Source organism: Pteropus vampyrus, unplaced genomic scaffold, assembly GCF_000151845.1.
Source record: "Pteropus vampyrus isolate Shadow unplaced genomic scaffold, Pvam_2.0 Scaffold192, whole genome shotgun sequence".
Classification (NCBI taxonomy): domain Eukaryota; kingdom Metazoa; phylum Chordata; class Mammalia; order Chiroptera; family Pteropodidae; genus Pteropus; species Pteropus vampyrus.
Window position 1 is genome coordinate 835,434 of NW_011888973.1, and position 16,842 is coordinate 852,275.

At 40.2% G+C, this 16,842-nt stretch overlaps 1 protein-coding gene across 8 annotated transcripts in view; it reads right to left on the reverse strand.

Moving 5' to 3' along the window:
- IMMP2L (inner mitochondrial membrane peptidase subunit 2) overlaps positions 1 to 16,842 on the reverse strand; it is a 690,748-nt gene that overhangs the window by 320,344 nt on the left and 353,562 nt on the right. Inside the window, exon 5 of one of the 8 annotated variants that reach the window (XM_023537471.1) lies at positions 12,743 to 12,788. The exons of the other annotated variants lie outside the window; for them this stretch is intronic. Coding sequence (XP_023393239.1) covers positions 12,785 to 12,788 — 4 coding nt within the window. The 3' untranslated portion in view covers positions 12,743 to 12,784. Of the gene's footprint in view, positions 1 to 12,742; positions 12,789 to 16,842 lie in introns of those variants that run through there. 8 annotated transcript variants of the gene reach the window in all.

The following is a 16,842-nucleotide window of genomic DNA, read 5'->3' on the forward strand; positions in this document are numbered from 1 at the left end:
CATTTAACTATCTTTTGTTTACATTCAATAAATCACTGGAAAAACAGAAGTAAACAGGACAAACTCCTCACCATGAAAAGGATTACATTCTACTGAATTAAAGGGGTTATATTCTACCAAATTACATTCTGGTTGTATAGCACTCTTTTCACAAATATGTCAACTATGTTACTTAGTAGAGTGTCCGTTTCAATCCACACTTTCAAAGAATGACAATACTCAGAAAATCATAGATTTTTTTTTCTTGGTCCATATGTTTTACTTACCACAACATAGGAATTTCATTTAAATTTATCGCCGAAATCTATTGCTTATTATGTACTACATATATAGAAAATAGCCTAAAACCATCCTTAGACTGCTTGTAAATCAAGAAGCGTGTATGCTGACCATAAACTATTTCCAGGCATAGAAACATGAGGAACTGTACGTTTCCCCTACTTTAGGCCCAGAGGTTGGTCACCCAAGAAATATAAGAAGTTACATTCAAGAAGATAATCTAGCACTCACAAAGTGTTTATATATTTTATGAGGACAACCAGCTCTGTCAACTCATAAGATCTTCCAACGACTATGAAGGAAAACTTTAACGTTCCAGAGATTAGCCTTTTTCATGAAAAACCACAAGTGATATGTCAGTAATCAATAAAGAAAATAAGAACAACTAAAAGTTTGAAAGGATGTATTGGCTAAATAAAAGGTAATTCTGATAAAACATCCCCACAGCTATCACAAGTGTCAGAAAAAAAATTCCTATTATATGTGTCCCCATTAAGTGGCATCTGGGATATTCTAGGAGGTGGGAAATAATGAATAGTGATGATATTGTGATGGCATTTTCCGTGATCCAATCGAAGAACAAATTATAACAAATAAGTAAAAGTTGTTCTGAAGAAAATGGTTGTCGTAGACGTGTTTTCATCGAAAATCACAAATGGCCATTTTGGGATAAATCTAAACAGAACGACTTCAGTGATCTCCTCTCTCAGATGGCACTATTTTCATCCTTAGCTCTGCAGCCCCCACTTCCATCGCACCGTTTTACCCTGACTAACACATTACTAACCAGGTCAGTGCTTGAGACCATTGCAGTATTGTACTGGAAAGAAAAAGCCATGCCTAGAATCAAAATGCTGTCATCGGTGTCATGGCGATCTGGAAAAAGCAAGGAACTGACCCCAGGTGCGGCACAAGTGGGGTTGCTTTCATGTGTCCATCTGAAAGGCGAGGAATTTATCTGCTGTTAAAGGGCGACGACTGACTTGATTTATACCTCTGAAGTGAGGGAAAAATAAAAATGCTATTTGTACAGGAGTAAAGTGATTTCACTCTAATAAAATCAGATTTCATTCTAATAGTCATAATCCATATATCCGATCCTTAGAAAAAGTTATTAAAAGATAAATGTTAAGGGAGACTATTCTACTGAAATATAGATTATTTCCAAAATCTAGCCTAACTATTTCGTTGATGATATAACAAAGGTGCTCTAGAATTGAACTAGTAAGCACTCAGTGTTCTCAGGTGAAAAGATGACATATAAAACGAAACACGCTTCCTTTTGATTCCTACTGAGCTGACAAGCCCACAGAGACTTAAATTTATCTATTCTAGTCCACTTTACACACAGCTCAGAGGGCTCTTAGCTTTCTTTGAAATAAGCCATGTAATCGATAAGGGGTTAGATACCTCACAGATACTTAATACAACTTCCTCTTAAAAGTAAACCCAGGTATCCAAATAAGTATTAAATTCAGAGCAAATATCATATATGATTTCAAAATCATTGTTGAGTGGCCCAGAGTAACAAAGCATAGCAAAAAGAATTGTACTTGACCTTGGCAGGCCTTTCAGAAGAGTAAACTATAATGGCATTTGAAGACCTCACAGTATTTTGTGTGTTTATATTTATCTTCTCTAAGTCTAATATATCTTCAAGAAACTAATAGGGTTATGTGACCATTGTAAGGAAAATCCAGCTTCTCATTAAAACACATAGTTCAGTATCTGAAGTTACAGATTCAAAATCCAATTGCAATATCCATTATAATGTGTACCGGCCTCTGGAACACGCAACGGAGTAAGGTTAGAACATAAATCGACCAACCTAATCCTGGCATTGAGAGAATCACAGTGTAATAAAATCACCTCCTTCTCATTTGTGGTACCAGAATCAAGGCTGGTAAAGACAAAAATCATTCTTAAACCATCAGAGGTGCTACTATTAAAGCAATATGGTCAAACACACCAAAAGGATTCTTCGAAAGGATACTATATCAAACTGAAATTCATTATCAGAACAGGGATTAAAGTCAGGTGCCTCTGGTAAACATCCCTTTAATACGGGTTTCACATAGGGAAGTGTCACATAGTCAATAAAGAATAAGAAACCATGTCTCCAAAATAACTTTAAGGCTTCTGGCATGTCCATCCCTGTTTCCCGGTCAGTCCATCAATAAAACATTATTATATGTATTTTCATATTAAATCATTTATTTTATCAGAGTTTAAAAACACGTTTACATATGAAATGTATAAATTTATATAATTTCTGAGAAGTTAGAAATAAAAGAAAAAGGAAATAGACATAGGCACACTTTATGTTCTACTCCCTCAGGCCTTCTTGCACACACGCACGCACACACGCGCGCGCACACACATACACACACACCCTCACATTCACTCAGACACACACCCTATAGGTTCAAGGTTAGCAGAGTCCCCATTATTTGCAAGACAACCTAATTTCATATATTTTAAAAATACATCTCCCAGGAAATTAGCAGAGGGTCAAAATGTGACGCCAGCTCTCCCCTGAATCCTCAAAGGGCAAAAAAAATGAAAGAGGCCCCCGGTATTCTGGGCAGTTTTGAACATAAAAACCCAAATGTGATGCAAAATCGGGGTCTTTGATTTGAGATGGATCTAGCTCTATTTTTGCTGTCGATTGTGTTTCTCTTTCAGAAATTTCACGTATACGGCATATAGAGTTTCACAAGTATATTCGTATAACAAAGTTAGGAAAACAGAAAAAACTTTGTGTCTCATTTCTTTGGACGATGTTTTTTACAATTCTTACTGGATCTCACAGGCATCACTTTCCTCAGATAAAGAAAAAAAAAATCACCCTCTATTGCATTTTTCCACATGAGAACTTGAACTCAAAATCATTTAAAATAGAAAAGGGTATTTGTAGAAGTACTGGCCCACATGAATCAGACACTAATTCTTGATTTTCTATACTTTCTCGTCAATGTACTCTCTTAAGAAAAAAATGTGTTATTAAGATTGACTCATATAAGTCTAATATAGGTTTTAGAGTAAGAAGTCCATTATGTCACAATAATTTAAAGTTCGATGTTAAAGATGTGCTTAAAAATTAATAGAGGAGATAAGCATTAATAGACATAATAAACAGGCATAATAAATATAATAGAAAAGATGAGCATTAGCATAAAAATCTGGAGATACTTTTGCTATCAATTTCCTCAAGTGTTTTGGGGAACTGCATTTCTTTAGTCTATTGAATTCGTTCTTTTTTAGTTCTTTAATATCTTCTGTTTGAAAACGTTGTTGGAGATTTTCACCTGAAACCCAGGGGAAATTCCAAACAGAAAAGAAATTGTGTCAAAGCACATCCATCTTCCTGGGATATTAAATCCGCTGCTGTGTGAGCATGCCCAGAAAGGCTTCTACAATGTCCTGAGGCTGCTAGCTAGCTCCAAATTTGTGGAGAGGACTCCAACTCACCGTGGCAGGTGTGTCTGTTCTACCCATTACCCTCTGGTGTAGATAACAAAGAATGGCCAGTAGCCTTTAGGCAAAATGATTATTAACTATATGTAACAACAGAGGGAACTTTATTGTGTTGATAAGAGCATCTGCCCCAGCCCAGGCTGCAGCGCTCAGGCCAACCAAGTCTCACTGTGAATTCTCAGAACACCAGGTAAGAGCACCTACGTGGCTCAGCACAAACTGTCATCTCATTCTTGAAAAAATAAGCCAAATTTTAACTTCGCTGAAGCCAGACTATATAAAATACTAGAAAGACTGTGAGTTCAGTAGCCCTAGATTTTGGAACCAAAATCTTTAAAATCTTAAACTTATGAGGATGATATAAAATTCTACTGATTACACATCTATAAAGTGCTTTTTAAGATATAAGACATTTTCAGATACATCATGTCTGGCATTTGAATATATCATCATCTCTACTTTGTGATGTCAGAAAAATCATGCCAACCTACCTTGAATTAGTGCACACCCACTGAATATTTCCACCGCCTCAAAGTACGGGGCCAGACATAATGGCGATGGGCTTATCAATAAAGACTTTTGCTGTACTGGGAAAAGCCAACCCTGTGATCTTTAAATAATCTGGCTTCAGAAAGTTTTTTTCTATTAACCATCCCCTAAATTTCTCTTGGACTTGAAATCCTAAGCTTATCATCATGATGCACATTATTCTCTCGAAATATATTATTTTTAAATATATTTTGTAATACATTTTATTTTAAAAGTAACATAATTATTATACAAAATCTAGAAAATACACAATAGAGTCTCATATTCTCCCTGCCTCCCATAAGTTCTCTTATACAACCTGCCATTCTGCTTCCCACCAAGTTTCTATGATCTTGGATTCTACTCTTAACTCTTAATCTAGATGAGAGCTGCCGAGACCCCAAGGTGGCATCAAGACTTCCAATCTCAGATGCGCTCACCCCATCGTCTCACCCAGCCCCAGAGTCTCACAATGTTACTGTCCTTTAATAGATCAGTCCCTTGTACATCAGCCCATGACGTTCTTGAAGGAGTAAAAACATTTTCCCCTCATGTTAAAACAAGAATGTGCTTCTTCCCAGTCTACACTAGTGTTATTTTAGGGAGGATACATGCATGCGGGTACACAGGGAAGCCCTGCAGATCCAGTTTGCTCTCGTGGCCCTATGTTTTCTTTGCTCCATGCTGAAGAAACCCACGTCCTTAATCCAAGTCGTCACAGTCTCTCTTAAAATTTAGTGCCAGAAACAGAATGCAGTCCTCCGGGTGTGCGAACCTCTGACCTCTATTGGGTTGGAGAGCAATGCCAACTAAATTCTTGCACTGTTTTCAACTGAAAGCAGAACCAGCTCCAGGCAGACAAGGGTCATCATACTCGACGCCAAATCCCGTGGTTAGCAACGTCGGCAATATCTCTGTCACCAGCACTTGGCCGATGCTAACCCCTAGGATACACGTGAAGTCATTCAACCCCTATGAGGAAGAGTCTATCTGTAGCCATGTTTTATAGTACAAGTGAAGAAATCTAGGTTTAGACGGTATAAATAACTTACCAAAGCTTCACTGCTAAGTTTTTATGGGTAGCGGTGAGAGAGATTTGGTCTCCACGTAAAAGCAAACTGACGGCTTGCTAACACCTACTGTAAACCTTAGCACGTCTCGCATGAACTGACTCTTAGATAAGTGTCGTTCAGCAGGTAGTAGGGTGAGTCTTACTAACGTCGGCAATTATTATAAAAGCAGAGAATGAAGAATCTCAATAGTTCGAAATCAGAGTTCACCGACTGCATATTTTTAGAAGTAAAGCCTGATACAGACTAAGAACTGGAAAAGAGAAGCAGAGCATTGTACCCCGTTGCCGCCATGCTCGTTAGAAATCGACACGGCTACAAGGCTTTCGGTCACAACCTAGAAGACAACCCCAGCTACTCCAAAAAGGACACGAACGAAAGCGATTCCTGCACACGTGGCTGTGTGACCGCTTCGCTTAGTAGCGGCGGTCTATCCCTGTCATGAATGAACAGGATGTGGGGAGGGAGAGAACGGATGAGAATCAGGAAAGCTTGCGGGCTTCTAAACTTGTTTTCGATGGCATTCCACATTAAAATAAACATAATACATTGCGACGCACGCATGCAAAAAGTTCCTTAATTTCACGCACACACAAAATTAGTCTTACTCTGTACAATGCAAACTGGTATTTTCTGTTCTATTCTAGTCGTTTTTTTAAAATGCTGAGTGATCTATTAATTGGTTTCTAATTCCTAATGAGTCATGATCTGCAATTTGAAAAACACCGAGCACCTACCAACACAACCGTCATCAGAAACGAAGCACAAGTCGGGCAGCGACTGTGGGACTGACCGTTAGCTCCTCTTTTTTATAGTGATTAGCTCAAAGATTAATACTATTTCTCTTCGCTCCAGAATAAGGGAAAGTAGAAGAGAGGAAAAGATGGCAGCAGTAGTTATTAAAGAGCAGCTCTGCGGACAGATGGCAGGTGAGCATGCCCCACACAGACTGAGGCTCCTGAGGCTTAGAAGAGCCTAATAACTTGCTCAGAAGGGAAGGCTGGGATTAAAACCTAACCATGTATGGCTCCAACGTTCACGACGTTCCCACAGGTTAGAGGACGGCCTCGGGGAATATAATTAATATCTCTAAAATGCATCTGTCAAGATACTGTAACTAAAAACTTCTCAAAAGGTAGAAAAAATGATTAAATCAGGAGATTTTCAGATAAACTCCTTATAGATGTCTAAGCAAGAACGTCCGCTGGTAGATTCAGTGGCTTTCGGCTGGGAATGTGTCCTAGAGTGTCATTTAGAAAAAGAAAAAGTGAGAGGGGAGGTAAATGGGGTAAAGGGGTCAAATATGTGGTGACAGAAAGAAATCTAACTACGGGAGGTGAACACGCAGTGTAAATATATATACGCCTTACTGTTAAAATGTACAGCTGAAACATCGGCTTTCATTAACAATGTCACCATTAAAAAATAATTAATTTAAAAAATAAAAAAAAAAATAAAAAAAGGAAACGTGTCCATATTTCCTAGGGCTGCCATGAGAAAGCACCACAGCCCCCTCCCTATGCCCCTGGGTCTCTATGTGAAATCTCTCTCTCCTTTCTCTTACAAAGGCCCCAGGCATTGAACTGATTCCAACATGGCCTCATCTTAATTTGACTGCATCTGTCAAGACCCTATTTCAAAGTGAGGTCATAGTCACAGGTACTGGAGTTAGAACATGACTACGTCCTTTCTGGGGACACAATTCCACTCGCTACAAGCAGATAGAGATGTATCGATCTAGGATGTGAACTACACAGTTCTCGTCAAGTTGGAATGCTGCAGAGCCGTGGAGGCTCAGTTCAGCTTCCGCCGGCGACAGAGCGGGAGGGACAGTGAGACCACCCAGCTCCGTCTCAGCTCTTCGACGGCGTTTATAACGGGACAATGAGAACGCAAACAAAAGTAAAGTAAAACGAACTTTCGAAAAGGAGTCTTTCAATCTTCAATTTATACTAATTATCATGCTGGAAGGACCATTTAGATGCTTAGTAAAAAAAAAAAAAAAAATTTTTTTTGAAGAGTATTTTTAATCAGTGTTTATTTAATTGCTAATGATTCATTTCACCATTGCCTAATCATGGCTAAATAAATAAATAAATAAGATGTTAAGCCGGAATTATGATTTTCCATCATGCAAAACAAAAGTTCTACAAAACACTGGCATATTGCTTTATATGCTTAGGAAGATCAATTTTTCTATTTCACACTTTCAGACCGCATTTCTCAAAGTAAGGAAAGGCAAATGTAATCAAGCTTGATAAGCGAAGGAGCCGAGCTAATGGTAGAAAAAAATAATCTGATTTGAGGGGTAAAGATATTAAATTACCACCTCAGTGCTCTGAATGTTTCCTAGCGCAGAGTCAAAAGCAGCCCAGTTTCCTAAAACCAAGTGGTATTTCAACAGCTTTATCAAAAAAAAAAAGAAATTAGTGTTGAATTTTTGTGACAGCTTTAATATGAATAAGTTAAGAAATTATACTTTAAAAATCTCACTACAAAGGACAGTTGGAATACAGATGGATTCACTATTCCTTTTTATAAATGTACTTTAAAATACAAAAAGGTGTTGCTTTTATTCTTTTCAATATATTTGCTGAATGAGGATAATGTCATATTACCTGCAGTAATCTGATGACTTTGTTCTATTGGAGGAAACGAGGTCCCTTTAGCTAAAGGTTTTCTTCTGCTTTTGTCTGTTTGGCACCGGCACAAAGAGGATGACAGTCTCGCAAAGATCACCGAAGGCAGCCACTCTGTCTAATGAATTGGCCTCCTTCCAACATTGACACTTCGTGCCCTGCATTAACTCCTGGGGCCACAGGACCAACGAAAGAAGGAATGAGTGTGCCTTTGCGTTTAGCTGGGATAGCTACTTTTCAGTAAATGGGCAATATAATTCATTGCTTCTTATATAACTGCTTAACCCATCTTAAATTTTAATAGTCGTCCACAAACAAACAAATGGCATCATTTGTTCCAAATTAGGTGTAACTTATAGATAAAAGCCTGCAAATTACTTACAATAAACTCAAATAGCCATGTAAGAAAAGTAGAACGTATCTAAAAAAAAAAAAAAAAGATTAGAGATAAGGTTCTACCTACTTACATTCATCTTTTACTTCATCTGAAATGATATTCGGTTCTTACAAATCTAAAAGTATAATTCGTTGCTTTGCCAATGAAGAATGCCGGAAATTATGTGGTCACGTGCCTAAAACACCTTACTTAGCACTTGTGAACCCTCAAATAATAGAACCTACTTGTAAAACTCTTTAAGGCAAAAGAGAATCGTCTGCATCTGTATTCTAGGAAGGAACTATATCGAAAATTAACATGCATCGAATACCACAAATACAGCCAAAAATACTATATTGCTAAGTATTTTTTAGTTAACATGATATTAAAAAATTATCTCCATCGAGGCCTTTATTTAAAATTCTAACTGGCTACTATGACGAACGAATATGATGTCTATGGAATGTCCATTATTCACCAACAAAAGGGATAAACTTTGAACTTTTATCTTTATCCTATTTACACTGTACCTTGGAGAAAATTTTTTGGAACTGAGCTAATGAAAGACCAAATTAAGACACAATTTTACTGCTCTGGGAATCTCAGTGGCACGATAGCCCAGAGAGCAAAATCCTAAATGATTCTAATAAACTAGAACGATGGCCAGACTGGAGCAGGTTGCTATTTCCTTGTTCGAGGGTATTTATACCAAGAAATTAAAATGTTAGCTGCCTCAAGGAATACAAAGATGGGCCAGAGGGGTATCTCACCTTTGAGAGTTCAAAGAATTATCTACAGTGAGAAAACTAAACAGGAAGAAAAGAGATAATAAGGAAAGCTAGAGCGATTAAGTAGCTTCCAGATGCATTTTCTGAAAACACCAGATAATGGTAATTTTGGTGATCTTGATAGGCAAGTTAATCAACTCTCCTATCGGAAAAAGTTGTTTGTTTGTTTGTTTTTAACACATAAAATAGTACCTATTCTCTTTACAAAAACAGCAATAAACGTCGAATTTCTAAAACAGAAAAAAAAAATACACTTTTCCTCTGAATTAAAAATCCTATTTTGAGCTAGAAGAGAACAGCTATTAAGACATGTTTCATCTGCTGAAAGATTGGTTCACCTCACAACGTCCCAGCGAAAGAGAAAACTGGGATCATTCTTTCTCTGACAAGACGGCCTTTTGCTGTTGGCATCACTATTTCTTCTAAAGCTGAAACGCTAATTTTATGTCTACAGTTACCTCCTAGCTTTCTATGATCATTGTAACTGGGGTTAATTCCTGACTTGTTATTTTCTTGAACACAATGAACGGGAATGAAAAAAAAAAAAAAGAAAAGAGCAGAAAAGAAAGAGGAGAGACACAAATAGAGCATCGAGTTGCCCCAAAAAGTGAGATTCGAGAGACTAAAAGGCAAGGTGAGAAAAAGGGAACAGGCAACGAAGAGCTGGGGCAAGAGAGAGGAGGGACAGACTGAGACTCGGGGACTCAAGAGGACAAAGCGTTCGGTCCACTCGAGGTCTTAGCTTATTCGCCCTCATAAAATGTTGGCTTGTGTCCACTATCACCTGCTCTCCACCGCCCTTTAAAAATGGGTTGGCAGAGGCAGATATGACATGAAGTGGCAATGACCTGGCTAACGTGAACCTTTTGGACAGAATCACATATTCCTGAGCCTAGGTGAGCCAAGACTGGATATTTTCTGCTGGCACATTCAATCTGTAGGGCTCCGATCTAAATGAAATTCAGAGTAATAGCTTTTCGAAGATACTGCACTTCACTTAACATTATGTATTTGCTGTTGAACAAACTTAATAAAAATTTGAAACAGAAATGATAAGAAGGCTAAGAAATATAAATGGGCACGGGTTGAACAAGTGAACACGGCCAAGGCATTTTGACCAGATGGCTTTTGGCAATTTTGGAAATATCCGAACTTCTCACAAATGTCATGGGGTGTGAGAACTGAAAACATTTCCATCTGCCTACACTAAAGGAACTATTGTTCCTTCTTGACTCTGATGATAATTCCATGCTGTTCTCCAAGTGAGTAAGGCTATTTGGCTTCTTAAGAAGAAAAAATTGCCTATTCTTCCCCTGAAAGGGGAATTGTCAAGCCTCTTGGGTAAATGGCTGACTGACAAAGTGATGCAAAAATGAATACTGTTGATAGAGCCTCTAGAAATAATCTCCTCTTGTCTACTCTACTCAGTATAGAGGAAATCACTTGGAGGATGAAACGGTATAAGAATCATGGGACATTATGCCTTTTTTAACTGAAAGATGCAGGGCTAGCCGGTGGCAGAATGGGACTAGCACTCAGATCTTCCGACTGTTAATCCAATGGTCCCTACGCTATGCCTCAGCATCCACACCCCCCGGCATGGCTGGCGCTGGGAGAAAGCGAGAGAGAGGCAGCTAACATTAACTCAGTTATGTTTCCTGGTGTTTACACCACATTCCATACCTACAGTGCTAATACTTACGTTAAAGTCTTAGATATAACTTACTTATTAGAAATAACACTATGAAGAATAGAAACTTAAGTTTTCTTACACCCCTCCACAATCTGTCCTCAAATATAATTTCACAACCTTTTGTTAAATCGACATTCATATATACATTATGATTTATTAGACCCGAACCACAAAGTATATACTATGACTATGATTACACTTTGTTTCTTGTACAATTCTGTATTCTCTACAGATAATCATCGTCTTGTTTTCTTTTGGTTTTTACTTGCTTAATTTTCTATGTATCTAGAATAATTCATTCCCGAATTCGCTACAGAACTATAAACATGCTAACATCTCTTATTTAACACAGTATCCTTCCCATTCTCTTTATCATTGTGGGTTGAGTTTTCTTTTTATTCCTTATTGGTATTTTAGTGACATTTCAAGGAGAGAAGATAAACGCATTTGCCCAATCCACCACATTTAACGAGGAGCCAAAGACTGATTTTAATACCTGTGTGCAATTTGGAAACATTAACAGGTGCTAATGGATGCCAAAAGTCATGAAACAGGATCGTCACGACGAGTAGCTGTGGGAGAATCTGTGGATCACAAGTAGGTTCCGATTGTTGAGAAAAATAAGCCAAAATTTTTGTCTTCGTTTTTTTAAAGTAAAGGGGCTTGGATTTAGTTTAATATAAACCTCCCTCATTATCTCCAAATTTTAGATTGACGATTCTCAAACTTTAATGAGCCTATGACTCACTCATCTGGGAAGCTTATTAAACCACAGATTATGATTGAGTCTTCGTGTCTAACAAGCTCCCAGATGATGGCAATGATTTTTGTCTAAGAACTACGCTTTGGGTAGCAAGGCTTTAGAAAATATCACTTAACCTTATTATAAGAAGCGTAGACACTGGGGGAAACCTGCTCAAACATGGAAAACAGCCTTAGCGTATTTACCTCCAGTTTTCCAATCCATGTTTTTGTGGAGAAGTTCTTATCAGAGAAAGCAAAATACCACCCAGACGAGAAACAGACATTCCAACTCGACGCTCCACAAACAATCCATGGTCCGCTTGAGAATACTCACACTCGACCGGTTTCTCTGTACCAAATCTCTATCAATAAACAATGTCACATGGGACACTGGTCGTTGCACTGCACGTGTGCCCTAACGCTTCCATTCTGACATCGACCTCAAGTGTTTTGCAATATATTTTAGTCTGACGCTAATCACTCCAAGTTAACACAGAGTTAGCCCGCAAATTCAGGGCTCAGTCCTTGCCAAGCCCGCCTTCTCCTCAGAAGCCAGTCAGGAGAGGGGTCACCCTGTCACCTGCGTATCTGACCAAATCGCTACAGATTTGGGGGTTCTGATGACCACTGTCAGGTTTCATGATGCTCAAGAATGACTCACAGAACTCAGCAAAGTGCAATACTTACAATTACAGTTGTATGATAAGGAATACAAACCAATGATCCAAACGAAGAGACACAGAGGCAAGGACTTAGAAGGTTCCAGACAGAGCTGAGGTCCCCTTTTCCCAGTAAAATCCAGGTGTGTCACACCCCCAGGCACACAAGCGTGTTCAGCAGCCAGGAAGCTCCACTGAACTCAGTGTCCAGAATTCTCGCAGGAATTTGGTCACGTGACTGGACTCAATTCCAGTACACCCATCGTCCTTGGAGGTCGGGCTGCAATCACAGGCATCAAAGCCATACCTCTCTAATCAGGCGGTTGGTCTTCCCAGCTCGACCAGCGTGCACCAGGATGCCATCCAGGGGACCACCGTGAGTCACTTCACTAACTAAACTCAGCTGTGATCACGGCTCACCCAGAACAAAGACGCTCAGATCCAGGAATCCAGGACAAAGACCGGACAAGGTCCTCGTCACACCAGACAGCTTGCGTCTACTCTCTTCGGTAAATTTCACAGTTTTTTTCTTTATCTTAATTAAGAAATAAATATCTTCTTATTAGGAATGAGTTAAGGGAGAAAGTGAGGTGATCAAAGACAAAAAGATGAAGAAAACTGATTTGTAGTTTGTGTCTAAACCAGAAAAATACATGTGACACGTCACTGTCTCAGTGGATCTTAACTTCCTCTCTGATATCCGAAAGGGATTGATTTGGACGATCTCTCTGGCACTTTGTGACTTTGATATTCTATAATTCTGAGTTTACAAAATCTATTTTATTCATTTGCCCAATCGTGGAGTGATTTTGTCAGCTGCCAAAAACATCACCTCCTAGATTGGTGAAAATGAGGGCTCTCACGAACATGCTTGTGGTATTTACAGTGAAATGACAATCCAAGAGTCACGTCGGATGATTAAAAAAGAGTCGTGCTGGGCCCATCATGTCAGCTCGCCCTGAGCAGCAAACTTTGTGAAACTCTCTTCCCCAAATTCTCTTCTTTAGTAACTGTAAAAACTAAAAATGAACCTAATCTATTATTTAATCGTGCAGATTAAAACATGAGTTGATTGTCATTATCTGGGACTTCACTGCGGACATTATAGATCTGGGGTAAAATCCAAACCCCACGCCATCTGTGCCCAGGAACGCGAAACAGCACGAGGGTATGTGACCCGCCACAACTGAGAACATGAAGTAGGACGGAGCCCTCTAAACTGAATTATCACTTATCCTCCATCTGCCTTTCTCATTCCAGTTCTACTAATCGTTATCTGAACAGCACATAGATTATTATTTGAAAGAAGGAGCTCATGCATTATCTCTAACGTCAGCAGCATGACCGAGCTGCCTGCATAGTTCCTATAAATGGAATCATTTCATACCCATGTTGAAGAAATCAGAAAAGGGATAACAAGCAGAGCTCATTTCGATATTTCTTCTTTTTTGAAAGGACAAATAGGTTACTACAATGAATGTTTATTGTGAATTTACAGAGATCCAGTTAGAAGATAATTCATATGGCCACAGAGGTTCTCAACGCCATTGACAGACATCGAGAAACGGCCGGGGTGCGTGACAGCGTCAATCACAGAGGTCACATGGGTTAACGAGACACGAGCATTCGCCAGAGCTTGTGATTTAAAACACAAAGCCCTTCTCCCTCGGCAGCTGAAAACAGGACCCTACGCTCTTCCTGAGGACAGGAGAAGGCGGTGCCCTCAAAGAGACGAGCAACTCTCCTTGCCCCCCGACTTCTGCTGTCGGTGAAATGCAACGCTCAGACTTTACTTTTAGACTGTGAAATCTTTGTCGATGCGGACAGAAAGCAAAACACAGCTCATCCCACACTGCCGCCTACGCTGGAGAGCCGCATGCTTTTTTTTAAGTTGATGAGAAGTTTATCTTTTCTAAGTTTACAATTACTCGGTAGCTGAAGCACCGTATTTCTAACTTTTGTGTGAGATCTGACCAATGTTTTATTTTGTATTTAGTTTTGAGGGCAAAAAAGACAGAAAAAAAGGTTTGCAAACATATTGAAAAAAATCGGAATGTCATTAAAAAAAAGATATCCATCATTAGAAATCGTTATATTGTTATACAACTGAGAAATACGCAAAAGTGTTGATTTAAAGAAAAGGTGACACATCATATCATTATGATACTTATCTTGAAGAGAAATTTTCCACTCAAATGGCTAACCTTGTAATCAGCTCTTTATTCTGCTTCTGTGGACATGCTTGCTGCATAGGCCGAAGGGCAGTTGATCTAGAGACCAACTGAAGACACCTCCTCCCCTGTGACCGTTCTGTCTCCATAACAGACGTATTACCTAAATTCCTGTTCGAAAAATCACATGCTCTGTAACTGCCCATAACCCATAGCAACTCCTGCGCTCTGTGACCGCCTCAAGACAAATTAGCCAATCGGCCTATGCCGACTGTAACTGCAAGGAGAAGCCCTACCAAAGTAAAGCTGCCCCTGAGCTGGGGGCCCAGATCTGCAGAGCGCTAGCTCCTCCGGGACCACCGGTGTAACGCACCCGAGTTCTCCGGCTCTCCGAGTGCTGCTTGCTGCTTGGTTTCTCGCCCGTCTTGTTCTGCAACATTTCCGCAACGATCTGACTACTAAGAAATGACTTACTCTTCTGACACATGTCTGAGGAGTCCCAGCTCCCTAACCCCCTCCCAGGGTACGTAAGTGAAATAAACACCCATGACTCCAGGCCATGCGGCATTAAATCCTGGGTCACAATTCCAGGAATAAATCCATGACATTCCGGGTTAACCTAAAGTACTGAGAAGCTATTCCCTGTGAAAGGCCAACAGTTGTTGGATTATATTTTTTAAAGGGAAAGTAGAAATGTTCTATCCCATCTCCAACTGAAAAACTCACCTTGGATCATTTTACAAATATTTACTTCTTAGAAATTGAGTTTCTTTTGCTTCCAAATTTCCTCTTCCATTGATTCTAAATGAAAGTGTTCTTCACAGATACTCCTTTCTGAACCCATGAGAAGGAATAATACCTTTAGAGAAAATGGCTTTCACACTGAAGGGCACAAAAGTGCGTTGAAACCACACCCAATAACTGATCTTTTCTTCAGGCCCATTTTGAGACTCACCGTATCCACCTTACCACCAGTGTGGAAAAACACATCCTCACTTTAAATGGTAACAGTCCTGACCATTGTGTGTCCTAGAGAGAAACCAGACTTGGATATTGCACAGTCGAAGCTATTCTTATGCACAAACTGCTGATCTAACCATCTAGCTATAAAGCTTTAGAACTGTTTAATTTGTTCTAGACCCTGTCTTGTTTTGGAAAACTTTTTAAACAATTGATATTCCATTTTACTGTCAGAGCTTACCCACCGCAGCCTTGTCAAGTGACAAGACTTAGTTGCTGGACTAACAAAATTCTCCATATTCTCAGGCAATGTCACTTGCAAGGCAAGCCCACCGAGCAAAGACGAAATCACTGCATTTGCAACACAAAGGCAGAGCCGAAACTGTGAACACAAGTAACACTTATTGACGCTCCCCCACTATTTGCTTTTACTGACAGTGTGCCAGAGTCTCCTGAATAACTATTTATTCCTCGTCCTACAATACTGCTAAGTCAATATACAACACAGCCACGTTCAAGTTACATTTCGAGCTAGCACGTATTTATTGAGTGAGTATTGTCCAGGCACGAGAGTAAGTACCAGAAAGAAAGCGGTGAGCAGGGCAGATCGCAATTCCTGCCCTCATGGATCTTAGTGTTGAAAAGCCACACACGCCACGCGTTCGGTGCATCTGGAGAACCTGCTAAGGGAGAAGGCGCATCTCCCGCAGAGGAGGAGCTCACAGCGCTGACCGGTGGGCGCGCGAAGGCAGCTCATCCGCTCCCAGAATCAGCCTTTCTCTCGTGCTGCCACAGTTTTCACTTCTTCCCCACCTTTTCCCACAAACCAAAACACGTACTGCTGCGTATCTGAGGGGTGCTGAGGTGAAATGTACGGGACCCACAGGAGGTGGAGGCCGGTTCTGGAGCAACGGCCACGTGAAGAAACAGGTAGCAGACAAGAAACAAACAACCGCCTGGGTTACTCTGAGTGGGGCCCCCAAAGGCAAGCTAAGCCCTCAAGTACGAATCGACTCTTCATGTGCTAAGACTGAGTGACGCTGAGTAAAACACAAGCCCGAATGGTAAGTATAGTCGTGCAAAGGAGAAATGAACCCATCGCTGAAGATCTCGACGCGAACTCCGATCCGCTCTGTGAAGGTTCACGATGAGGTGTGTAGGGGTTCGTTCGGTGGGGATCCCCCTGGGAAAGAACTGTTTGCCTTGGAATATTAAAGCAGAGTAGGTAGAATGTTGCTAAATGAAGACAAGGAAGAAGAACCTTCCAGGCAAAAATGAGCACAGCATGTGCAAAATGCTTTAGAAAAAGCTGGGGGGGGGGGGCCCACAACCGAGAGGAGGGATGAGGGTGCCGTGTGGCTGGAGCCAAACGAAGTGGGGAGAGAGAGACAGCCACGGGAACGCGCAGGGGCGAGGACACCGAGCAAAGCCTAAAAGGCCGATGTCCGGGTCCGGATC